The sequence below is a fragment of the Plecotus auritus genome, assembly GCF_963455305.1.
Source record: "Plecotus auritus genome assembly, chromosome: 2".
Lineage (NCBI taxonomy): Eukaryota > Metazoa > Chordata > Mammalia > Chiroptera > Vespertilionidae > Plecotus > Plecotus auritus.
Window position 1 is genome coordinate 222,277,563 of NC_137771.1, and position 24,741 is coordinate 222,302,303.

The window sequence follows — 24,741 nt, forward strand, 5'->3', positions numbered from 1 at the left end:
ATAGAGCCTTGGCCCGAGGACTGAGGGCTCCTGGGTTCCATTCCGGTCAAGGGCATGTACCTCGGTTGCAGGCTAAATCCCCAGTCAGGGCGCATGCAGGAGGCAACCAGTTGATGTCTTTCTCTCACATCGATGTTTCTGTGTGTCTCCCCCTCCCTTCCACTCTCTAAAAATCAATGGGAAAAAAATATCCTCGGGTGAGGATTAACAGCAACAAAAATGTATCGAATAACTTTACTTAATACATTTATTTAAATGTAATTAATAATAAACGTATTTATTTGCTGGAAAAATGCCAAAAAGGAAGGAAAGGAATTTGTACCTCGCAGGAGCCGCGAGAGAGAAACGAAATCGCAGGCACAAATTACCTGAGTGGGGTCTGCTGCCTGTCTTCTCACGACCCAGGGCTGACCTGGGACTAAGTGGCCAAGGGACTCTTGTCATTGCAGAGGGAGCCTTCCGGACTCTTCCAGGCTGGGCTCTTGGTACCGATGGTCAGCCCCATCTTCTCTCCTCCTGGCCAGGCTGCTGTGGGGAGGCACAGCCCTGCTCCCTGAGGGAGGAGTGTCAAACCCGGACACCACCGTGGGGTCGCACCACCCTCTCTGCTCAGGGAGCCGGGCCTCCGGGGGCTGTACAATCAGGTGCCGGGAAAAGCGGGCGTGGCCAGCTGCAGGGAAGGGTCATCCCCAAACAAACAGAGTCCAGAAGGCTGTGCAAACACAGGTGTATAAACGAGGGCTCCGAGCAGCCGGGTCCCATAAACCCACCGTGACCCCAGAACCCGCCGTGACCCCAGAACCGCCGTGACCCCAGAACCCGCCGTGACCCCAGAACCCGCCGTGACCATGGAGGCCAGAGCGCTCTGGCTGCTGGCGGTGGTCCTGGCCTTGGGGACCTCCAGCTCGTCCGCGCAGTACGTGGGCCTGTGTGAGTACCACCGCCGAACGGGGCCTGGTGGCAGCGGGGATCGGGACGAGGGGAAGGGACTCAGAAGACCCAGGCTTGGGGGCTTTGTGGGGACCTGAGGAAGGTGACCAGGCCCCCACATGCATTGAATAATTGCTGTTTACCAGATACACACCTTTTCTCTCTATAAACTGGGTCTTGCTGTCCCCATTTTAGATAAGGAAACTGAGGCTCAGGACGTTAATAACAGACCTAAGGCAAGCCTGCCCTTCAGGGTCAGACCCCAGTGCCCAGCCCCACTGCCCCAAACAGAAAGGACAGACATATGACAAGGGTGACTGCCAGAATGATCCCGGAGTCGCTCAGCCCTTGCAGTGCACCTCCGGGTGGGGGTGTGTGTGTGGCTTGAAGAAATTAGGGGGCGGCTTTTATCAGGTTCACTACCAAGCTGTGTCACAGGCAGCCCTTCCCAAACCGGGTGCCCGTTAGCCTCACCGGAGCCCAGGATGCGCCGATTCAGTCTGAATGTCCTGGGGTGGGGTGGGGCCCCAGGGATGTTTCAAGATCCCCAACCGATTCCAATGTTCGGGAACCCGGGAGTAAGGAACTGCAGCCTGACTGGCAGCCGTGGCGAGGACGGAGCAGATTCCGTGTGCCTTCTGTCGTCCTCAGCAGACGTGGTTAGGTGCTGAGGCCCGGTGGACTTCTCCCCTGAGACATAGGCTTGGAGACCTCAGGACGCACGGGGAAGGTCGCCCAGCCGTCCCATCTGGGGACAGGCAGGTGCAGGAGGGAAGCGAAAGGCTGGGCGTGCACCGTGACTCCCTCTACTGAATGTATACACCCTGTCGTCCTTTTCATTTAAGTGAGAGGGTTCTTGCAGATAAACAAAGGGAACCTGTTTCTGGGTTCAGGGGACCCTGATTCCTGGGCCGCTGCCAGCCTGCGGGAACACGGCCCGCAGTGACTTCCCGACAAGGTGCAGGAAGCGCGCAGGCAGACGGCCAGCCCCCTACGGAACGTTTCTTTTTAAATATTTACACAGAAAGAGGGTTCACCTCAAGCACATGTTGGGGAGGGAGTCACACCCTTTGAACTCAGGAGGGGAGAGGGAAGAGGGTGCAGACTTGCCAAACGGAGCCAGCAGACCCACCCCTAGCCAGCAGGCGCTGGCAGCTGACTGGGCTTTGTCTGGGACAGTGGAGAGCCAGTGTGCCATCCCGGCCAAGGACAGGGTGGACTGCGCTTACCCCGAGGTCACCCCTGAGCAGTGCAACAACCGGGGCTGCTGCTTCGACTCGAGCATCCCTGAGGTGCCCTGGTGCTTCAAGCCTCTGCAGGAGACAGGTGAGCTGCCCCCGGGCGCCAGGTCCCTTCTGGGCACGTGCTGGAGCCTCCAGGTCCCCAGGAAGCCACCTGCCCCTGGGCCATGGGCAGGGCACCCAGTGCCATGGCTGCTCAGTCAGCGGCTTCATGCCAGGGCCGCCAGCCACCAGTTCCCTGCTGTCCTGTTGCCCGGTGGTTTGTGCAAGAATACAAAAGCTATTGCTTCAGAAAGGTGTCAAAGTCAAGGCATTATATAGAGGAACTAATGTAAACTCTATCCTGGAGGGAAAGGGACACTGCGTGGGTTTGGAAAGCTGGGCCGATCAGCAAACCAGCCACCAACATTGGTGACATGCAGGCAGGTGGTAACGTTGGACGTGGAGCCCTGGTGTCTCCACACCCCATCACAAGTGCATCCCCTCCCTGCCCCCCTCCCTCGGTGACGCAGTAGGGTGCAAGATAACCACCCGGGAACCCCCTGTCAGCAACAGATGGCATGCACATGGGTGGTTGCTGTCCTGGTTCCATCGGCCCCGCCTCACACATCCTGGGTGCAGAGGTCACCGTGAGCCATCTGGCAGCCAAGTGCCAGCTCGCCTCTAAGGAGGACACCTTTCTGAAGGCAGCACCCAAGGGGCCACTCTTGCCCTTTGTCCCAGTATAACTCGGAGGGGGCTGCATCCCTTCCTAGACACTGGGTGACCCTGCAGAGGCCCCCCTCATGGATCATCTGCCCTCCCCTACTCCAGGGTCCAGTGGGGCATGTAGCTGATCTCCCACAAGGTGGGGGACTCAGCACTTCCCCAGTGACTTGGGGGAGAATGCAGCATAAGGCGTTGACCTTGGAGCCTGTCTTGACCTTGAGAAGCTGGGCAGCTGGGGGGTGGAGAGACCTGTTCCCGGTAATTATGCTGTGTTTTGTTTCCAGAATGTACATTTTGAAGCCACGCCCACCGTCCTGGACACCATGGGAGGTGCATTTCCACACTCTGACGTCCTGCCTGCTCATCTCTGCTTTTCTAGCCCCTGCTCCTGGCCAGGCTCTGGCTGAAAGCTAGTGCCTGGGACCCGATGTTTTAAAGAATAAAGATCCACGCTCAGCATGAGGACAGGTCTCTATTCCTGAGATTTTGTTTTGTGCTTTATTTCTGCAGAGCCTCTCTCATTCTCTTCTCAGTGTGTCACAGATGAGGGACGGCAGGGGGTGTCGCAGCATCTCGAAGCAGAGGGTCTGCCCCAGCCTGGGGAGCGGGAGCAGAAAATAACCCCGAAGTTGCTGCACGGTTTGTTGCAGACCTCAGACCTAGAGCAGGCAGCAGGGAGGGCGAGCCACCTTCCGAGGTCACTGCCTCCTGCAGGCGGAGCTAAGACATTGCAAATGTAAGCTTCATAAATGAAATGAGGAATGTCTTTCTCAGGGGAGAGAAAGCCAATACAAGCATATTGCAAAGTGGCACCTTTTTTTTGTATTTATTTGCAAGTTTAACATGTGTTTCACCTTGGGTGGCCACCTCTTGCTTTCTTTCTTCTGAAAATAGACCCGGCTACATGAATAAACGAAGTAGGGTCACCTGGCAGAGCCCATTAAGTTCCTGTGAAGTTTTAACAACCCCTCAAAGGAGAGTTGTTCCCTGGGACACCCAGTTCCACAGACAGCAGGGCCCCCCTCCCCCCCCCCCCCCCCGCACCAGGCGGGCAGCTCAGCGAGCCCAGACCGGTTTGCACACTAGCTCAGGCTGAGCGTCCCCTGCTGTTCCCGTCGATGGGACGCTCGTAAAGACAGGACGGCAATTCTACCGCACCCTCGTCATGCTGCGCAGTGCCACACAGCAGTGCTGTCCACGGACGGCAGGGTGAGGGGTCTTGATCTGAGCCATCCTTCCCGCTGGAAAAGAGACACCTGCTCCCTCTAAATCACAGCCTTCATTTCCGAGCTTGCACCTGGGCCCAGGCGCTGGGAGAGATTTCTCTGCTTGTCATGCAGAGAAGGAACCTGCCCAAGAGTCCCTGCGGAGAGGCACCTCACCAGGAGGTCCAGGTCTTTACATCCTAAGCCCTGTGTCCTTTCTAGCACCTTCAGGCCTCGGGGGTGAGCCCTTCCAGGGACATCTCAGACCAAGGAGCACAGGCGGAAGCCCGCTGCGCAATAATGTCCAACCCACACAGCGCCCTCTGCTGGCTGACAGGAGTAACCGCGACTTCCTACCGTCACCGCTGCAGCCTGGTTTCTTGTCTCCCCTCCTAGATGGGTTATTAAGATACCCAAGACCCAACTGCCCTCACCTCCTGACGCATCCGATCCTGATTAAGCCCTATTTCCTTGAACCTCCCCCAAACCACCTAACATAGCCCAAATCCTACACTAAGTCCTTCCTAACATCTTCCTACTGCGATGCCCCACATGTGCGGCACTCCTTGCCTCAAGTCCGTCAACCCAGCTTGACTGTGTGCTCCTGGGGGGTGGGGGTGGGGTGGGGCTTTGGCAGGAGGGTGTCGGCAAGACACAGGCCTGGTGTGGGTGATGGGGGCCCGGGACACCTAGTCTCCAGGGGCTGCACTGCCATAGGGGACGGTTGAAAATCTGTGGGCTCCCTGTTGTTCCCCTGAGACCCTCCCAGTACACCCTGAACCCCTAGGCAGCCCAGCCTGCCATGTGGCTGAGTGATTGGTAAAGAGGACCAAAGCTGGTATTGACAGCACTTGGCATGTGTCAGACACCAATCAATCACTTGAGATTTGCTAACGCATTGAATGCCCCTAACAAGCCCACCAGGTGAGGGGTGTCCCTGTCATTGCCTACATCCCATTTTGAGAGGAGGAAGCAGACAGAGGCCAGGTAGTAGCTTGCTCAGGGATTTGCAGCGAGGTGGCCAGCCGTGCTGGATACGCTACTACGGCAGGAGCCCTTCTAGAAGACGGTTGAGTTACAGCACCTCCCAGTCATTCCCATCTAATTCATGTTACAGGCAGCAACAGATACTGGGGAAAGAAACTAGTTAATATGCTCCAACCTTATTTAAAGGTCCGTCATAATTTTCTAGGTTTAAAATGAAACGCTGAAATGCTGACAAACTAAACTTGAATAATTAACTTCTAAGTACTGGCTTGCCAGCAGCCAGCACCAAATCCCACCGAGCCCAGTGTGGTCCTTGAGTTCTCGGTGACCCACCGAAGGGGCCAAGGGGTGTGTGCGTGGCCTTCCCTGAGGAATTTAAACAACATTCTTGACTCTGGACAGTTGAGGTTATTTAAATACCCAGTGAGTGCTAATCAATTTTAAAACTTTTGGCTAGGAAATGCTACAGTGTGGACTGGAATATTCTTGTTGTTGTTAATCCTCACCCAAGGATATTTTTTCCATTGATTTTTAGAGAGAGTGAAAGGGAGGGAGTGAGGGGAGAGAGAGAGAGAGAGAAATATAGATGTGAGAGAGACACATCAATTGTTTGCCTCCAGCACGCACCCTGACTGGGGCTGGGGATCCAACCTGCAAACCAGGTACGTGCCCTTGACTGGGAATTGAACTCACGACCCTTCAGTGCATGGGCCAACCCTCTAACCACTGAGAAACACCAACCAGGACAGGAAACTTTTTTTGAAATTCTAAGTGCAATAAGTAATCTTGTATTTACTCTTACTTTGCAAATGAGGAAACAGAGAAATTTATTTTAGAGCACAGCCTTGTTAAGGTTCAAACCTGGGACGTGCGGGTGGTATAGTCATCATTGGAGGACTTCGGGCACCTGGGCACTCAACTGCCAGCGACTGCCCATGGCCCCAGTGGCCTTTACCCACCCATCAAACCGCCCCACCTCCTGCTCAGGGTGCCTCTAGAGACTGTTCATCCCCCAGTGGCTCTGGGTGAATCCAGATAATGAGCCAGGCTCTGCAAGATCCAGGGATCATTTCAGTATCAAATACCTTCCTTGTTGACTTGAACATGTTATACATTTCTAGAACCTTCCAGGAATGAGAACTTTGACTTGCCCAAGAGAAGCCAGACCCCTTGCTGCTGGTGAAAGGGTAGATAAACAGTAGCCCTCACACACACACACACACACACACACACACACACACACACACACGTGCTCTGTGGCCATTAAAGCTGTTAATCACTTCCTGTGCCGTGTAGTATAGCTGCCTTTCCCCTCCTCCTGGATGTAAGGGCAATTGGTCATTAAAGGCGTCGCTTCAACACTTCCTTGGCAATGGTCCCTTCCGGGTTGGCTGGGTAGCTGTGTATTGTTTCAAAACACGTTGGAATTCACTGAAATGCATCATTCTATTCCCGAATTCTTCAACTTTCAAAGGCACAGAGAGGAGGGGTTTTGCTGACACCTGGGGACGTTTGTCCATCATCTTACACACTAACCACACATCTGGGAGGAGTTTCCTCCCGGCCACTTCATGTGACAAGATGGGCTCTCCTCTTTGCTCTCCATGTCTCTTCCCAAGATGAGGAGTGTGCTGAAGGGGTCAGCGGCTACACTATCGCCATCTGAACTCTGCAAGTTGTCTAGTCTCTGAGCCTCAGTTTCCTCATCTAAGAAGTGGAGCTGGTGGTGGCTCTCTGGCCCCAAGGATGGCTGTTAAATTAGACAACGTATGGAAAGGCACTTGACCCTGTGCTACCTGCCACCTAGCACCAGGTGGGGGGGAGGGGGGGCGGGGAGTGGCTGGCGTATCACCGCTGTCACTCTTACTTTTCTCCCCCACTTCACTGGGACCCATCATGACACCTGCCGAAGAAGCTGCTGCATTAGAGCGAGGGCGGCGTGAGAAGGGGAAGACAGTCCTCGCGCTCGGCCACACGCAGGCTCCCGCCTCCCGCTGTGTGAGGGCTGGTGTCGCTGAAAGCAAGCAAGAGAGAAATGAAATCTGAAAACAAAGATGCTTTATTTGACTTATGTCACATTTTCATAAATGGCATCTAATTTATCAGAGGACAAAGTTCAAGTCTGCAAAAAATGCACGTACAAACCTAAGAAGGTAACCCTACAGAAATACATAAAGCCGAGCCATGGTGTGCTCGGTCAGAGTTAGAGCTCACATCTGGGGTCTGCCCGGGCCTGTGTTCCAATGGTGACACAGCCAGGAACCAGTGCCCCAGGGAGCGCAGGCTATTTAAAATAGATAGATGTAGATAGATATGTAGGGACGTATGTATATATGCCGAGTTCACCTACAACAGTGCAAACCTCTCACAGCGCGCAAGCAACTGTATTTCCTGGAGAACATGGCTAGACCAGAGTAAAGTTACCCACACAGGCTTATAGAAAACAGGGCTTCCATAATTCTATATTAGACATACAGATATGTGCACGTTTGCACGCTGGTTAAAAAAATGTTACTTGCATTGACTCTTGCTTTGGAAGGGAAAACAAAGGGAAAACATTGAAATAGCTGCTCATCAAAGGCAACAATTCACAACAGATTCAGCCACGGTCGGCGGGGGCTGCACCCACGCGGCTACACGGGAAGAGCAAACGGGAGGGGCACCAGGGACACAGGTTAACTTTCTACACATACACGTTCTGTCGAGAAACTCCTCCCCGTGTCCCCCCCGCAGGGATCGTGATGGTGAAAATGAAAACCTCTTATGTGGGGTTGGTGGTGGATCTGACGAGCAATTTGAATGGCGAGACCTTTTCTACCATTTTTAATTGGCTGAGGACTTGAAAGAGGAGACAGTTACGGGTAAGCCGGGGCAGTCTGTGCTTCCCAAGGTCATGGAACAGAGACCCCCGGGGTGCCCCTGATGGAGCTGTAAAGATTGCCAAGGCCCTACAACAAAATAGCCCCCACGGTCACTGTTTCTGCCTCCCCGCGGGGCCTGATCTGTCCCCCAGCAGCAGAGGGCCCATCGGGGCCCAACAGGGGAGAGGGTTTTGGTAACTCCCCCAGCAGTGGGTGTGCCTGGCGCTCCAGCAAAACCCCGTTTGGCAAAGGCTGTTTGCTGGAAAGCTCCCCGTGCTGACCCACGGCTGTGCCCGGAGGAAGGGCAGGTGTGGACCAGGACTCAGGGCAGGTGACGTGCAAGGACAGTAGGTCACTTCAGGTGCTGGCAGCAAGAGCCCCCTGAGATCTCCTTCAAGGGACACTCTTCAGGGAACTGGAGAATGAACCAGGCAGGCCAGAAGTGCGGGTCACCCCTCACCGCTCAGATGCTTGCCGCCCTGGCTTCAGCGTCTCCTCCCAGTTCACCTGGGCCCCCGCCGCACGTGATGTAACAAATCACTCCCATCGTGAGAGGTAACAGCAGGTGGCTTACAAGGTCCCCAAACCAGATCTCCTAACATTGGTGAACATACGGAGATCCATTTGACTGTATACAACATCAGGGCCACACTTATTCAGGCATATGTATAGGCCGAAGGCACCCACGGGGATCAGCCGAGTCTCCCTGACATTTGCTCGGCGCAGACACAGCAGCCAGGACGGTGCCGCCCCCCCGAGAGAACCTCCCCTGAACGCGATCGCTTTGAATCTGGCTGTTTATTCATGTGGCTGGGGCTCAGGCCGCTCCCAAGATCTGGCTGAAACCACGAAGCCCGAGAGAAACTCGCACATGCTGTGCCATGTCCTTGACTTGGACTACAAGGCGGTGGCCGTGGGGGTCTCCCTGGGAGTGGGGAACAAGCTCAACCCCAGCTGTGGAACCTGCACCCCGCATGCTCTGGGAAAGCCCAGGCCAGTGGGGGCTCCACCCGGGCGGGTGCCATAACAAGGGAGCTTTTGTGCTTCTGTTCCCTTCCCTTCAGCTGTACAATGGTCGCTGCCTGGTGGGAAAGCGCTAAAGTGGGTCCCCGCCCACAACAATGCCCCCTCTGGGCAGACTGGGTGGCCGGTGCGTATGGACTGCTTTCTGCTGTGGCCCCCAGGGGACTGTTTGATCCACAGGAGCGGCACTGGGTCCCTGAGCCCAGCCTGTGCCCACATGAGTCACGTGTGTGCCCAGGTGGTCTGGGCGCAGAGCAGGTCTCCTCGAGGAGGCCACACGACATCTGTTGGAGGAAGGTTCCTCGTTGGCATGTTTGGAGAGAACGATAAACAAGAGCAAAGGTTAACCCTCTGTTTCCTCCAAGATGGGAACAGGACATAGGGGAGGATGTGCCACAGTTCTCAGAAAATCGAGCTATGCCAGCAGGTAGGCACGAGACCCCTCTTCACACTGCCTTCCTGCCCAGGAGGCAAGGGGTTGAGTACAGGCTTGCCAGTGTGACTGTTAGTGTGCCAGGGATGGGGGCGCCCCACTTCTTCCCTGCTCCTGGCCCCAGGGAGCCCCGAGAATTGTCCCAGAGGGATCTCCCTGATGTGCGAGGCCAAGTGCATGGACCCAGAGGGACTTTAACGTGAGCTGGACCGAGGGAGGGTCTGCAGAGGCAGGGGGCCCGGTCGCAGGCATTGCCATCACCAGCTGTCCCTCATCGGGGTGCTCTCCCCCTGTGCCCACCACCTCTCTTTCCCTGTCACACAGGAGGGTGGCGGGGGCCACGGGTTCCGTGACGTCGTGGGGCCCTGCTCTCTCTCTGTCCCAGGTGCGAGGGCGTCCAGTGTGACAGTCCAGCCCAGCGCACCGCTGCCTGCACGCTCCAGCCTGGGAGCTCCTGCAGCTGTAGCTCCGGGCTCCTCAGGGTCCTGCTCAGCTCCACTGGGGCCAATCTCATTGGGGGGTGCTCCCTGGAGCCGCCCCCTATGGAGGCCGCAGCCTGAGATGGGTTCCCCAGACCCCAGAGCAGGGGTCCTCAAACTACGGCCCGCGGGCCACATGCGGCCCGCCGAGGACATTGATCCGGCCCGCCGGGTGCCGCTGCCTGTCCTGCTTAGCAGCTGACTCGTCCCGGGCCCGCAGTGCGCATAGGAATCTGTTCATAGTTGTTTTTTTTTTAAACTATCGTCCGGCCCTCCAACGGTCTGAGGGACAGTGAACTGGCCCCGTTTAAAAAGTTTGAGGACCCCTGCCCCAGAGCAACGAATGAGGCTGTCCCTCTGCCTGGAGCCCATGTCCACAGAGACCATGTTCACGGAGACCCCCGCAAGGCTGAAGGGGATGGAAGGGAAGGCTTGGGCGGGCCGCCGGGCTTTTGGGGCCGTGGCACCTTTTGAGGTCATGGCCAACATTAACAAGGTAGAAAAGTGGGTGACGGGCCTGGGAGGATGGAGGAAAACCGCAAAACTTTAAGACAGTTCAACGTAAAACATGCAAGTTCCCAAGAGAGGAAGGCGATTATTTGCAATAGGGGGTCAGACCGGAACACTAAGTAATAAACCCGAATTCCTTCTAAAAGTGCAGCAAATGTATTCACATACAACCTCAAGATCCATTTTACTTGGCCAAATTCAAGCGAATCATTTTGTATTTGAAGCATTTAACAGTGAACAAAAAAAAAAAAAAAAAAAGCTTTATATAAAATATTTTATTAGCAGTCATCATTTCTTGGAAGTATCTAACTTTATATTCATACACTCTGCATCCCCTCCCCCTACCCCAAGCTGTTTTGTTTTACTTTCTGTCACATTGTCACTTAGCTGGCAATGGTGACATCCTTCGTGGTTCGGACCCTGCTCTCACCATTCGCGTGGCAGGCGTGAAGCGAGGGAATGTTTTCTCTTCTTCTCAGAGTAAAGGGGGGTTGAGGGTTCATAGAGGAAGGCAACACCACAGAATAATACTGTGACTTACAACCTAGCACAAGCCTGCACGTGAGCACGTGTGTGTGCATCCGTGTGTGTATCACACACGGCAGCCCCTCTCCGCCCAAGCTCGCCCACAGCGAGCTGTGTGAGGAGGCCAAGGCTGTGCCAGGGCAGAGGGAGGCACACTCCACCCAGGTCCGAGTAAGCTCAGCCCCAGGCCAGCTCGGGACACCCCTAGGCAAGGCGACTGGAGGGGAGGGCCATGGGCACCCTCCCATCTCAGCTATCCGTTTGCTGATAGGGAGTCCAGAATGAATAGCCCCTAAGCTAGCACTGCATTTTATGCCTTATGAGGCATGTGCACACACACCTGTACACTTTGAACAGGAGGCGGGGTGGCAAAGAAAGAAAAAAAGAAGTGGAGATTTGGGGGTCAGACTGGGACTCGAATTCCACTCTTTCCTGGTCCTGGGACCCAGGACCTTCCTGCCCCTCTGCCAGCCTTGGTGCCCTGCAGGTCCAGATGAGCGCTGTGTCATACCCCTTTCCCCCCTCCACCCCGCCCCTGCTGCCTGCCTGCCCCGGAGGGCCACCTGTGTTGTCTGAGCGCCCTCCCCTGGCCTAGTGCCTGGGACAGCACCAAGCTCGGGATGGTTGGTCAACACTTGCTGAGTAAACAGATGGGGGAATTCATAAGCATCAGTGCAGGGCCCGGAACACTCGATAAAGAGAGAGGCTCGATCCACTGGAGCTCGCGTTTTTCCCGGGAGACAGCCGAGGTGATTGCAACCTCTCGGACATAGCCCGTCCCTGACCTCCCGGCCGCGCCTTTCTCAGGGTGGGAGAGGGCCTTTCTGTGCACGAGCTTTACCTAAAAGCACAAGTCCCGTTTCCTGGGACCTAAGCGTCCTGAAGGCTCCCCCCCACCCTCCCCCCGGAGGTGAGGTCATCTGATTCCGGCATCTTCCCTGTGAATGTTCACGGAGGGCTTCTTCCCCTTCTGGGGAGAGCTCCCCACGTCACCACGGGGACTTGGAAAGAAGGCCATTCTCTAGCTGATACTCAACAAGCGTAAGAGAAAGTGGGGGCACAACATGACCTCAGTGGGGACAGAGGTGAAAGGCCCCCAGAATGGGGCGGGTCAGCAGGGACCAGGCCCTGACCAGGTCTTGGAGCCAGGAAGTAGATAAATCCCAGGTGCCCCCTTCTCTCCTGAGAAATTCCACTTGAAAGTGAAATTCTCTGGCCTGGCTGGTGGCTCAGTGATTGAGTGTCGACCCATGAACCAAGAGAATGCTGGTTCGATTCCAGGTCAGGGCACATGCCCAGGTTGCGGGCTCAATCCCCAGTGTGGGGCATGTAGGAGGCAGCCAATCGATGATGTTTCTCTGTCATCTATGTTTCTATCTCTCTATCCCTCTCCCTTCCTCTCAAAAAAAAAAAACAAAAAACAAAAAACAAAAAAACAAACAAAACAAAACAAAAAACAACAACATAAAAAAAAAAAAGACGAAGAAAGAAAACAAAATTCTCTGAGCTCCCATTTCCCCTCTGCCAACATTTGGAGAAGCCATGCATCTTTCACCCAAGAATCCACCCTTCTCCACATCAAGAAGCAGTCAGAAGTGAAAGGGGTGTCGGCGTCACTACATTCAGAAAGCACTTAAAAGCCTCCGATTTGAGACGTTGGCCTGGTTTCAATTCCCATGTAGGAAAGCCAGCACATCACCACCGACCTCCGAAGCACAGCTATTTAGAAAAACACATCAGTCCATTGCTCGGATGTTACCTTAGGCCACTGGAAGAAGGTAATGTCTCAAACTCCCCTAAAACAAGAGCAGAAGGCCAGCTTCTGGAGATCAGCACAGAACAGCAGCATTTCAGTGAAAGCTGTTAAGGGTTTCTAATGTAGGGCACGCGCTGGGAGTTGAATTGGGGTGAAGGCAGCAGCATCCTAGGGGTGACCCAAGCTCACTCAACATGGCTTTAGGTCTTCCGAGGCAAATTATCCTGGGTGCTGGCAGTACACCTGCGACACCCCACTTAGCATCCTTTAAAAAATAGCCCTGGTCACTTTGCACACGGGTTTCCCTTCTAGCACTCGACAGCCCTCACGTCCCCAAAGATCTGTCCCCGGGTACGGGGAAGACCTCAATCAGTTGCTCATCTGTTAAGGGATGAGCTAACAGTAAAAAACTGAAATGCAGGGAGCATGAGCTCCTATGGAAATATTCCTTCTGCGGGCTTAGGTGTACTTGGAGATGAGATTTTATATCTAAAGGAATCTCAGTCTCCTTCTGAAATGGCAGAGACGGGACACTGCTGGCTCAGTGAATGGCTCTGTGGATGTGATGGTCGACTCTCAGGATGTGTATGTCCTTTTAGGGTCACAGAGCCACAACCCAGAGGCTGACACGGAGGGGAAGAGGCCTTTGATCACTGACCTCACCTGATGTAATTCTGGGGCGAGACTGATGACTTTCTCCTCTTCCCAACTCTGTACCGCACTAGGCTGTTCCTATGGGGTCTTCCTATGTGTGGTGTCTCACAGGCAAATCTATCTTGAAATTAAAAGAAGACTTTGTACAAAGGCTAAGTTTGACCCTGGTTAAATAACATGGCCTGGAAGGCAATGCTGCTCTATTTGTGTGGGACAAGCAGACTTAAAATGACATTTTAGTACACCTGGATTGTGTTTATTTACTAAAATGGGTCTACAGGTGAAAAGGGGGTCTCTAAGCATTTACAAATCAAATCCGTGTGCAAGCAAAAATTGAACTCTTTTCATTCTCGGAAGTGGGAAATACGCGTTGGGGGACAGAACCGAGGAATCTTTGAGCTGAAATGGCCTTGAAGACTAGCTAGTGCTATTATTCACAGAAGAGGACACCGAGGGTCAGAGAGGTTCATGAGTCTTTTGTCCACAAACATACAATCTTTCATTAGGGGACCCTGATTCCGGGACAGTGATGGTCTAGAAGGGGAAAGCAATGCCATGTTCCTTCAGACCTTCTTTGGCCAGAGGCACCTCCTACCCTGTAGATACACTGCTTGGGGCTGACAGGCACACAGGAGCTCTGGTAGAAAGTCAAAGGCTGTCGCCCTGCAGATACCACTGTTCCTGCCCTAGAGAGATTTACTCGTGTGATTACGTCACTGGGAAGATGGCTGCACAAACCAAACACTGACAAGGTGGTACAGCCGAGCTGCCACCAGAACCACCCCCCAGCCTGTTTAACGGAGCTATGAACACCTGGGCCACACTCAGGGTCCAAGGGCCTGCAGGGGCCTTGGATTCTAATGGGGTCTCAGCAGCTTCCACCTTGGGCAGTCAGCTCATCTTTCACGGCTGCACCTGGGATCTCTCAGCGTTCACACCTGGATGTCCCTCAGCCCAGCGTTCTCAGGTTCAGTGGAGGTAGTTGATGTGATATATGAGGAAAAGGAAAATGTTTGTAAAAACTCAACAGGGTGGGTCTTCTAGAATGTTTTAGGCAAAATTACGGTGCTCAGCCCCAGCTGGTTTGGCTCAGTGGATAGAGCGTTGGCCTGTGGACTGAAGGGTCCTGGGTTTAATTCTGATCAAGGGCATGTACCCCAGTTGCAGGCTCAATCCCAGGCCCTGGCCGGAACGTGTGTGGGAGGCCACCAATCGATGTGACTCTCTCACATCGATGTTTCTCTCTCTCTGTCTCTCCCCCTCCCTTTCACTCTCTCTAAAAATCAATGCAAAGATATCCTCAGGTGAGGACTAACAACAACAACAAACAATTAAAGTGCTCAGAAAGTTAGGAAGAAAGAAACAATATATTTTGCTTAAAATAAGAAGCATGGGGAAAAGAAAAGACTTGGAAGGAGTTGGCCAACTTCGCCTTCCCACTTTTTGTGTAACTTTTTCAAATGTCCTCACGGCTTCACCACACAGTTCCCAAGTCTCTCAACCTGGGGCCCGCGCTTGCACCTGTCACACACAGGTTCTGTCTGTCAGCGGAGCCGGATCACCCTGAACAACACTCTCCCACAAGGGCTGAAAAGACACAGTTCCTTCAAATAAACGACATTCATAGGCTTTTGGCTTGGAAAGCGACTTCTCATTGGAAAAAGAGACAAACTGTAGAAATATGAAAACTGTGAAAAACAAGTCACAAAACAGAACCAGTTTCCTCTCCGCCTTTCTCCCCAGGCCGCCTATGGCGCAGTGACCAGGCGAGGGGCTGCTCGCGGCCCCCGCCGGGGACCAGAGCTACCCGGTCATGAGGAAGGTGTGACCAGGAAAGCCTCGTCACCAGCTCTGTGGCAGGTTTCCATGCTGCCCCAGCTGCGGGCGTTTTAAATTCTGCACGTGAAAATTATCCTTTCTACATCTTCTTCCTAGTTAAAGCTGGGAAGGGTAATGGAGAGAAGACCCGTCCCCCCGGGGCAGAGCTGTCGAACGCTTGGCACCCACGAGCCAGACGTGGTGGCTAGGGGCTGGGTCACAGTCACCCTGTGTCCTCGGGCACAGGCTTGCCGCCACGATTCTGCCAGTTGCCCTTGGCGGCAGTGTCTAATGCTCCTCTCTGCCGGCAGTCGGGAGCTCTACCTCTCCGCCCGGATTTTGTACCTCAGGACAAAGTAGGCGATGATGCGCAGCAAGATGAAGAAAATGCCCAGGACGATGAAGTCCAGGTAGAGCTTGGCGTTCTCCACGTCCAGCTCTTTCAGGATGGCCTCCGACTTCTGAAAGTGGCAGGTCTCGTCAATGTCGCAGTGCAGGTCCTCGCGGTCCAGGCCGTAGATGGACAACATGACCCCTTCAAACCCGTACCTGCGGAGGAACGCGCCCAGCGTGAGGAAGGCTCTGCCCTGGCGACTGTCCCTGACTCTGCCTCTGTGTCCCGAGGGCAAAATACCCTCCGCCTTCCCCGTGGTCCCAGTTGGCTCCTCCTTCTCCTTTCCCTCCCCTCTGCCCTGAACTACTTCCTAACCTCCCAGCATCCCTGAGATGACCGCACGGGCAGCTTCACTACGTTTTTCCCGTCTCATTTCCTCCAAACGGAACGAATCGTAGGGATTTGTTCAGGGAAATGAGCTGAAAACCACTTGGATTACTTCCGGTGGTACATACTTTTTAAAAGTTTGATATAACGGAATGTCTGATAACCTTCCAAGCAGCACGCAGCACTCTTAACAAAACGCGTCCTGCCCCCTCCATTGTTCCCTGCCAGCCCTACATTGTCGGAACGAAAATGCTAACTCTGGGGAGAAAGACACGGGGTTTGGGTTTCCCGGCTTTGGCGCACGCACAGGTTGCTGAAACTCTGGACAAGGGCTTTGTTTCCAGAACAAAACACCTGGGTCTGAACTGACATTCTAGAAAAGAAAAGCTTGTTCCGATGTGGGATCTGCGTGTCACGAAATCGAAACGCTCTGAAGACAAGTGCAGTCCCCAAGGCCTACATGCCAGACAGCCCCTGAGTGTGGAACAGTTGGACTGAGCGCCCATGTGCCAGAATACTCGTGTCCAAAGATGTTAGGGTGTTTTAGTCATGACTCACTTCCCACTGGATTCCTTTTTTAAAATTTTATATATTTTTATTGATTTCACAGAAGAAGGGAGAGGGAGATAGAAACATCAGTGATGAGAGAGAATCATTGATCAGCTGCCTCCCCCTACTGGGGATCAAGCCCACAGTCCCGGCATGTGCCCTGACTGGGAATCTAACTGTGACCTCCTGGTTCATAGGTCAATGCTCAACCACTGAACCACACTGTTGTTTTTTGTTTTTCATATTCCATCGGATTTCTTATTAGGGTTTACAATATTCAGGAACATGTCATAAGCATGTTTATTTCAGAGAGGAATGAAGTGCCTAACAGGTGGAAATGCCCCCCCCCCCCGCCCCGAGGCAGATCTCCAAAGGGCCAGACAATGGGCCCACCTGGGCTCCTCAGGGTACGAGCGGCTAGTACTTATTTTACCCTTGTTGTGTGTGTGTTGGTGAGGGCAGGACACACAAAACTAGGACAAAAATAAAAGGCACCGATCCTCTGGGATCCATGATATAGGAATGGTGCCGGCATTTAGCTGACAGCTAAGACATGGCTTTTGTGAGCATCTGCATGCTAACAAGAGTCCTCTTCCCTCTGTCACTGTGAAGGCCCCAAGTTATACAGGGTCCCCCCCACCATGACCACCACACACACACACACACACACACACACACACACACACACACACACGCACGTACACACGCTACCTGACATAGGAGATGTAGGACATCCACTGCAGGTAGGCTGGGATGGTGCCAAGGCTGACGAAAAATCCTGAGAAGAGGAGGATGGGGATGGTCGTCATGGGGCCCACGAAGATTGCCACCTGGGGGGGGGACACAGAGAGAGCTTACAGTCCTGCCTGACTGCCTCTGCAGGTGGCCCCTGGACGCCATATTCCTGGACAGTCCCTGGGACTGCTGAGAAAGGACCGGTTTTCAGGATGGGTCATCACGGGCCAGATGGCGTGGAGAAGCGTCTGGTTTGGGGAGTGAGCAGCCGGCTCTTGGTGCACGATTTCCCCGAGTTCCGGCTTAGCTGTGAAGGAAAGGCCTGGCCTGAGCTCCCTGAAGTCACGGAGGTGCAGAAACGGCAACTACACGTGGGTTTGTGTGTGTGTGGGGGGGGGTGGTACCACGAGTCTGGAAGGGGCACGTAGAGGGACTCAGCTGGGGTGAGAATGTGGGGGTGCAATGGAGGAGGTTGGAGGGATGGGCCAGTGGATCCCCAGAGGCAACAAAACCTAGGCACCAAGAGCTTGACCTCTGAGCCAGCTGTGTGACCCTGAACAAATTGCATTGCCTCTCTGGGCCTCAGTGTTCGCACCTGTAAGATGGGATAGCACAGCATCTAATTCAGGGGTGTGCTGGGGACTAAACGAGCTATTATGTGGAAAGCACTGAGCACGGCACTGGCATACACTAACTGCCGCATCCGGGCACCTGCTGCTGTCGATGTGCCAATAGCGACCAGCCAGGACACTGTGCGTCCTGACCCAAAGGCTGACCTGGAGAAGCTGATCTAGGGAGTTAGGGCAGGATTAGGAGGAGGCGGGCGATGCCAAGCCCCCCAGGGCAGCAGGGAGGCGTTTCCTTGGCTGGTACCTGCAGGGACGTGGCAGCTCCAATCAGGAGGCCCAGGGACTGCGCCACCAGCGAGGTCATGGTGCCCAGCGCAGCAAACAGGACAAACCGCACGGCGTCGGACGGCTGCGAGGTCATCCAGTACACGATGCTGCAGTAGGCCACCGGGAACATGATCTGGGAACACAGGGCCCATCAGCCTCTCCGGGAACTCGCTATTTCCCACCCCGGTCTGCAGGGTGTGAGGAGAGTCCCTGCCCCTCTGCCAACACATGCCCTTCCCAGACGTACCTGGAAGGGCACGTCGGCCAGGGTCTTGGCCAGGTAGTAGGCCTTCAGGCTGTACCAGTAATTCAGGTGTTCCCGGAGAAACACGCCCATCTCCAGGGGAACTAGGAGGCAGGAAAATGGAGGAGGCGTCAAGCAGACATACCCAGTGTGCCAAATACTGGCTCAACAACCTGGCCTGTGTCAAGACGCGGGCCTTTCAACACCCCCGTGCTCAGGGTTTGGGTGGAAAGATAAGGACCGATTCACTAGCCTAGGAAAACGGCCATCCATTTTTATAGCCCCGAGGAGTCATCGCGTGGAGGATATCCATGCAAGAATGAGTGTTATTTTAGCGATTAATATAACACTTATTGCTCAACTTATTCTCATTCAATAACTGTGACAATGTGGTTCCTTCCTGCGGACAGGACCGCTTGTGAGGTCTTGGAAATTCCAGGCAATTTAGGGAGGAGCTTTATGCTGGTGTCCTGCAGAAGTAAGGCTGTCTGCACTGTCAGCCCCACGTGACTCTGCGAACAACCTAGACTTGCATGGAAATCCATCCAGAATAGCTTCATCCCCTCCCAAACTTGGCTGGACCGGGGCTGTCTTAATAACCAACGGGGTAAGCAGTGCCTTTGAGGGGCTCCTGATTAGAAAACCTTTTAGAAATCTCTCCCATCAGCCTTCCTCCCTGCATGAAAGTCTTCCATCCTTTAGCTTAAACAGGCTCTGTTAGACAGGAAAATACAACAATACCTGCATCTATCTACAAAGAATATTGTATTTTTAAAAAAGCAAGACACTGTATGTTCAGAAAACACCCCTCTTGGCCAAGCCATGACCTCAGTCCCCAGTTCGTGGATTGGAATGACAGATGAGGAAGGAGAGGAGGGTCTGTGGCCCGTCGGGCACTCACACGTGAGCACGGTGGGCATGAGGGCCGCGAACATGAGGAACAGCATGGAGAAGAAGAGGAAGCCGGAGTTACTCATGACCTTCTTGGCTTCGTTCCCGATCCCCAAGTAGAGCAGGCCGATGAGGATGCCGATGGCAATGTGCGAGGTGACCCGCAGGTGCATCAAGACCTGGGGGCAGACCTGGCTGTTACTCACACGCCTGGAAGTGGGGGAGTGAGGCAGTGACAGAACAACAGGTCCAAGGCCTCTGGAGATAGGGTCCATGGCAGACCTCATGCTTCATGCCGCCCTTTTCCTCCAGAAAAACCAACCTCCAACCCTAAACCAACTCACACACACGCACACATGGGGCAGCATTTTATTGCTGTTAAAACAGATTTGCTCAAAACTTGCAAGCAAGGTCTGTCTGCCTTCAGAGGAGAGGACAAGTGACAGCGATGGTGGAGAAAGGGACCACGGGTGGATATATCAGAGGCCACCCTTGAAGAGCTGTGGCATGGGTTGCTACAAGCCCTTCCATCTTTTAAACTAGGTCCCAGAGGCCCACTGAGCACCCAACCCGTCCTGGGCAGATTGTCAGGTCGTCCACCTTAAAGGTGGATGTTACTCTGGTTCTCAACCATTCACCACCTCCTTCCCAATAAGCCTCCTCACAGCCCCAGTGCCCTATGCCTTGCTGTGCTTTCCTGAGGGAGGGGTGCACTCTCTGATGACATGCTTGGCCATGTGACTTGCTTTGGCCAGAGGAATGTGAGCACAAGTGACAAGTTGCCACCAGAAGTTTTACATTTGATTTCTCCCTTGCACTTTCCCTCTGTCGCATTCTAGAAAGGAGCTGTCCTTCCATTCTGAGGCCCAGAATGAGAATAAACAGGGGGCAGAGTTACAATGCTCAGCCACCAATCGGTAACACACACAAAAAAATATTTACTGCCAGAGCCTCTGGCTTATGAGGGAGTGTTTGTCACAGCAGCATCGCAGAGTGAATGCTGACTGATGCAAATGGAGGAAAAACAGTCAGGACAGATACACCTGAAAATGCCGGCAGCTTCCTTTGCCACCAGCGGCAACTGTAGACACGCTTACCGAATCCCTCACGGTACTCAATAAGGCCCTCTTGAAGAGGATGAAGAACTGGGTGAGGCAGCTGGCAGAGACGCTGTGGCAGCTTTCCATGGAAGTGGAGTTCTGAGGACACACCGAGAAGGAAGAGAAGGTGAGACCCCCAACCTCATGACCCAGTTCCTCAAGGCTAAGAAAGAGCACCATGCCACAGGGGGCAAAATGCAGCGAGGGCTCTCCCGGGCCGGGGGTGGAGTTACCTTTCTCCGCCCCTTCCATCCTTTTGACGGCTTTACCTCTTCAGAGGGCTGGTGCTGGAGGAAGGGGTTCACCTCGCCATCCCCACCAGGAGGCTCTTTCCTGCAGTCAGAGTCGCACAGGCCCTCACCGACGGCTCTCACCAGGCGGCCGTTCTGATCTCCGTACTCACCGGACGCCACCTCCATGACTGCATGAGACACAGGGGCATGCTGTCAGCCAAACCCGGGATAAGAGCCTGAGACCGCCAATGTGAACTGTGGGCCTCGTTCATTTTTGCAACTACAGAGCCATGAATCCGGCGAGAATATTTTTAACTGATTACATACAAGTGCATGATCACGATCATACGATCAAATCATGTAGCTACCAATGTTCTTTCAGCTCTAAACACCCAGCAAGGTCATGTCTCATGTCAGGAGCCTGGGAATGAAAATAATTAGCTCGTTCTCTATTAACTTAGGCATCCATCCAGGGTTATTGAACGCCTGCTATGGGCATCCAAGCCTCAGAGTAGAGCTGGAAGACGAGCCGAATGGAGCAGGATTTCTGTTTGGAGAGCTCACATTTTGCATGTGGGATTGGCCATGAGTGATGAGAGCTGTGGCAGTTCCGTGGGACCACGGAAAAAGGGGTGACCAGGGCCTGAGGTGTGCTTGGCACCCTGGGGGCATTGAGTTCTGGGACCATCCGCCCCACCTTTCATAAACCAGGATGCGGTGGCCCATTTTCATCAAGGAGGCCACATGGGCTCAGCACTGTCTGCCCTGCTGGTCACTCACACCCATCCCTCCCCAAAGGCCATTCTCTGGGAATTCCAGTCCTCTCTCCGGGTGATGTGGAGGAGATAGAAGCCACACCCTAACCTTTCTAGAACTTTCTGGAGGTTTCATGGACCCTGTTTCTCTTCCTGTTCATCTTTTCCTCTAGGTTCTCACCTCTTTGCAGGCCTTGGACCTCACTACCCTCCCCTGCTCAGCACACCTGTCCCCAACTATGCTTCTCTCTTGTGACTATAAATCAGACCCGGTCCCACTGCCTTTAAACAAAGGTGTCTGTTCCCTTCACGTTCCCATTCCCACACTCTCGCTCAAGTGAGAGAAGTATTTCCCAGGAACAGTGGCTTGTGGAACATAACTTGGGAGATGATGTTGTAGGAAATATGAAATCCTGGGAGTGTGACCAGATGTTTGAAAGAAAAGCAACTGAATGAGAAGTGCTGATGACCAGGAGGGTTGTAGTGGGTTGAATAGCATCCCCTAAATATTCACGTCCACCTGGAACCGCAGAATATGACATTATTTGACAAATGTTTTTTGCAGATGTAATTGGTTATGGGTCTTGAGGTGAAACTATCCTGGAGTTAGGATGGGCCCTGAATATAACAACAGAGACACACAGCGAAAAAAGCCACGTGAAGACAGAGACAGAGATTGGCGTGATGGGGCCACAAGGTTATTTCTTGTTAGAAATAACTTCCTTTAACCTGGGACTAACACAAGAGATGTTAGAAAATATTGCTCCTAACAGCAGCTCCCTTGTTATTTCATCTGGAGGGGAAAACAACCTCTTTTTCTCTGTCCTTAAAAGTTCCACCATAGGATGGCACTTGAGCCATCTGTGGACTATTCACATAAGCCCTGACCGAGGGCCCCTGATAAAAGTGAAAACCCACCAAGAGTGGCAAACAAATAAACAAACAAACAAACAAACAAAAATACCCTTTCTTTCCCTTCCCAGTCAAGGTTATACTTACCAAAATCAGCTGGGTTGTGGTAGGTTGGACAGTTCAGACCTAAATCCCTCAAATATGGTACAAGATTGGAGACTTTTCCCCGGTACACACACTGTCCTTGACTAAGAACATAAAGCTAGAAAAAAGCAAGGAGAGGTAAACATCAACCCTGCCTGCCCTCATGCTCTCAACATCCATCCACCCACCCACCCACCACCTACTTAACCACACCTCCACTCCCCCATCCATCCACCACCCATCCACCCACCCACCAATCCATCCATCAATCCACCACCCACCCATCCATCCATCCATCCATCCATCCACCCATCTATTCACCCACCCACCCACCCTTGCACCCTTGTATCCATACACCTGCCCATTCATTCACCCACCCATCCATCCACCAACCAACCCTCCACCAACCTACCCATCCATCTACCCTTTCATCCTTCCATCCCTCTATCCATATATTTATCCACCCATCTACCCATCTATACCATCCACCCATCCATCCATTTACCCATCCACTCTCCATCCATTCATTCAACCAAATCTATCTATCTATCTATCTATCTATCTATCTATCTATCTATCATATCTATTCTATCTATTCTCTCTCTCTCTCTCTCTCTCTCTCTCTCTCTCTCTCTCTCTCTCCATTTCAGGCTCTGTTAAAGTTCACAGGGAAGTCCATGGTGAGTCAGGGAAAACTGAGGATATCATGAGGCCCTGAATTATTTTCTTATATTGTTTTTGCACACTAACTAACCACCTGCTTGGGAAAGATTCATGAACCTACACATTTCAACCCTTGGGATTTTTTTCTCTCTCATAATAACAAAACTTAAGATTTATAAAACATTGCCGAAACCGGTTTGGCTCAGTGGATAGAGCGTCGGCCTGTGGACTGAAAGGTCCCGGGTTCGATTCCGGTCAAGGGCATGTACCTTGGTTGCGGGCACATCCTCGGTGGGAGGTGTGCAGGAGGCAGCTGATCGATGTTTCTCTCTCATCGATGTTTCTAGCTCTCTATCCCTCTCCCTTCCTCTCTGTGAAATATCAATAAAATACATTTTTTTAAAAAAAGGTTTATAAAACATGATATTACACAGTAGGTACTCGGGTTACGGCAGAGATCTGTTCCTGCGGTGCGATGTAACACGATTTTCACCGTAAGTCGGAACCCACCTACATAAGCACCTACGTCACTCACATGGAGCACATACACAGCAGTAATGAAGTGAAACAGTAAAAAAAATTTTAAAGAAAAATAACAATTTCTGACCTTTACTTGTAGTGAATAAATAATAAAAAACATAAAGCACATATGTACATACGTTGAAATGACAGAACTTTTTTTTTTAATATAAATAAATGGGAGATGGTGACGTAACCACAAAACGACGTACGTCAAGTTCAACATAACCCGAGGACTGTCTGTACAAATAAAGTAATCTGTCATTTAATTCAGTAAAACAGGTATTTCCCCATTGCAACATGAAGCCTCAGCAATGTCTACAGTGACTCACCCAAGTCCCCATGGCCACACAACAGCTCCTGAGAAGACACCGGCCAGCTTTTCTGACCCCCTTCCTTAGTGACTTATGGCTCTAACATCTTATGAAACATAACACTAAGGCCACTCAACAATGAAGACAACCCCATGAACTAAGGGGAAGCTGAGTACCAGAATTCAGGTTCACAGGGCTGATCACAGCAGGGTCTGTGTACCTGGTCGAAGAGCTCGAAGAGCTTGGCGCTGGGCTGGTGGATGGTGCAGATGATGGACCTCCCTCCTTGAGCCAGCCCTTTCATCAGGGAGACCACCTGGAAGCAGGAGGAGCTGTCCAGGCCGCTGCAAGTCAAGGGGCACCATGAGACGTTTGCAGGAACCCCCCCGCCCCCCGCCAAAACCATGCCCACATTCAAAGTGCACTGGGTAGGTCCGTGTGCAAGCCCGAGCCCATGGGTGTCTCCCAGTCTCAGATGGGGAGAGTGGGGCAAGTAAGGCCTCTGCCCTGTGACCCCAAAATAGGAGAAAAAGATGGGGCAGGCAGGGCACACACCTCCCCCTTCTGAAGCTATAGTAGGGGCCCCCATAAAATCTGGTGGCACAGAGGTCAGGGGCTCTTCCCCCCGCTGCTCTTGAGTACCTGGTTGGCTCATCAAAGAACATGACGGGAGGGTTGTTCACCAGCTCCAGCCCGATGGCCAGGCGCTTCCGTTGCCCGCCTGAGAGACTTGCGGTCCGAGTGTTGGCACAAGACAGCAAGCCCAGAGCCGTCAGGATCTCCTTGACCTGGAGGGAGGAGCAGAGCCAGAGCAGCCATCAGGGACCTTCCACCACATGTTACCACCTCCAGCACCACGTGGAAACCTGCTGCCTCCCACACCCTCTCCCAGCACACCCCAACCCACGCAACACCCATCCCAGGCTGCCCTTTTCCAAGTCCAAGGTCCTGATTTCGGCCTGGAAGGCTGAAGCAGTGGTGAAGCCAGACCCGCC

The 24,741-nt window shown here is 53.1% G+C and overlaps 2 protein-coding genes across 4 annotated transcripts in view; one reads left to right on the forward strand and one right to left on the reverse strand.

Annotated features, from left to right (window-relative positions):
* Window positions 1–848: 848 nt before the first annotated feature.
* Window positions 849–6,737, forward strand: TFF3 (trefoil factor 3; the record flags this gene model as incomplete). The annotated part of the gene is made up of 3 exons (XM_080654725.1): window positions 849–930; window positions 2,110–2,256; window positions 6,691–6,737. The coding sequence occupies 3 exons, from the start codon at window positions 849–851 to the stop codon at window positions 6,735–6,737; spliced, it is 276 nt and encodes a 91-aa protein (XP_080510851.1).
* Window positions 6,738–14,660: 7,923 nt separating this feature from the next.
* The window catches only part of ABCG1 (ATP binding cassette subfamily G member 1), a 49,042-nt gene continuing 38,961 nt past the window's right edge, over window positions 14,661–24,741 (reverse strand). For 2 of the 3 annotated variants that reach the window (XM_080654982.1, XM_080654984.1), the window contains exons 6-15: window positions 24,389–24,534; window positions 23,967–24,090; window positions 22,254–22,368; window positions 20,500–20,687; window positions 20,264–20,365; window positions 19,177–19,345; window positions 18,279–18,379; window positions 18,009–18,164; window positions 17,112–17,230; window positions 14,661–15,679 (exon numbers count right to left, since the gene is read on the reverse strand). In XM_080654982.1, coding sequence (XP_080511108.1) covers window positions 15,451–15,679; window positions 17,112–17,230; window positions 18,009–18,164; window positions 18,279–18,379; window positions 19,177–19,345; window positions 20,264–20,365; window positions 20,500–20,687; window positions 22,254–22,368; window positions 23,967–24,090; window positions 24,389–24,534 — 1,449 coding nt within the window. In that variant the 3' untranslated portion in view covers window positions 14,661–15,450. The remainder of the gene's footprint in view (window positions 15,680–17,111; window positions 17,231–18,008; window positions 18,165–18,278; window positions 18,380–19,176; window positions 19,346–20,263; window positions 20,366–20,499; window positions 20,688–22,253; window positions 22,369–23,966; window positions 24,091–24,388; window positions 24,535–24,741) is intronic. The other variant, XM_080654983.1, reaches the window with a different exon arrangement.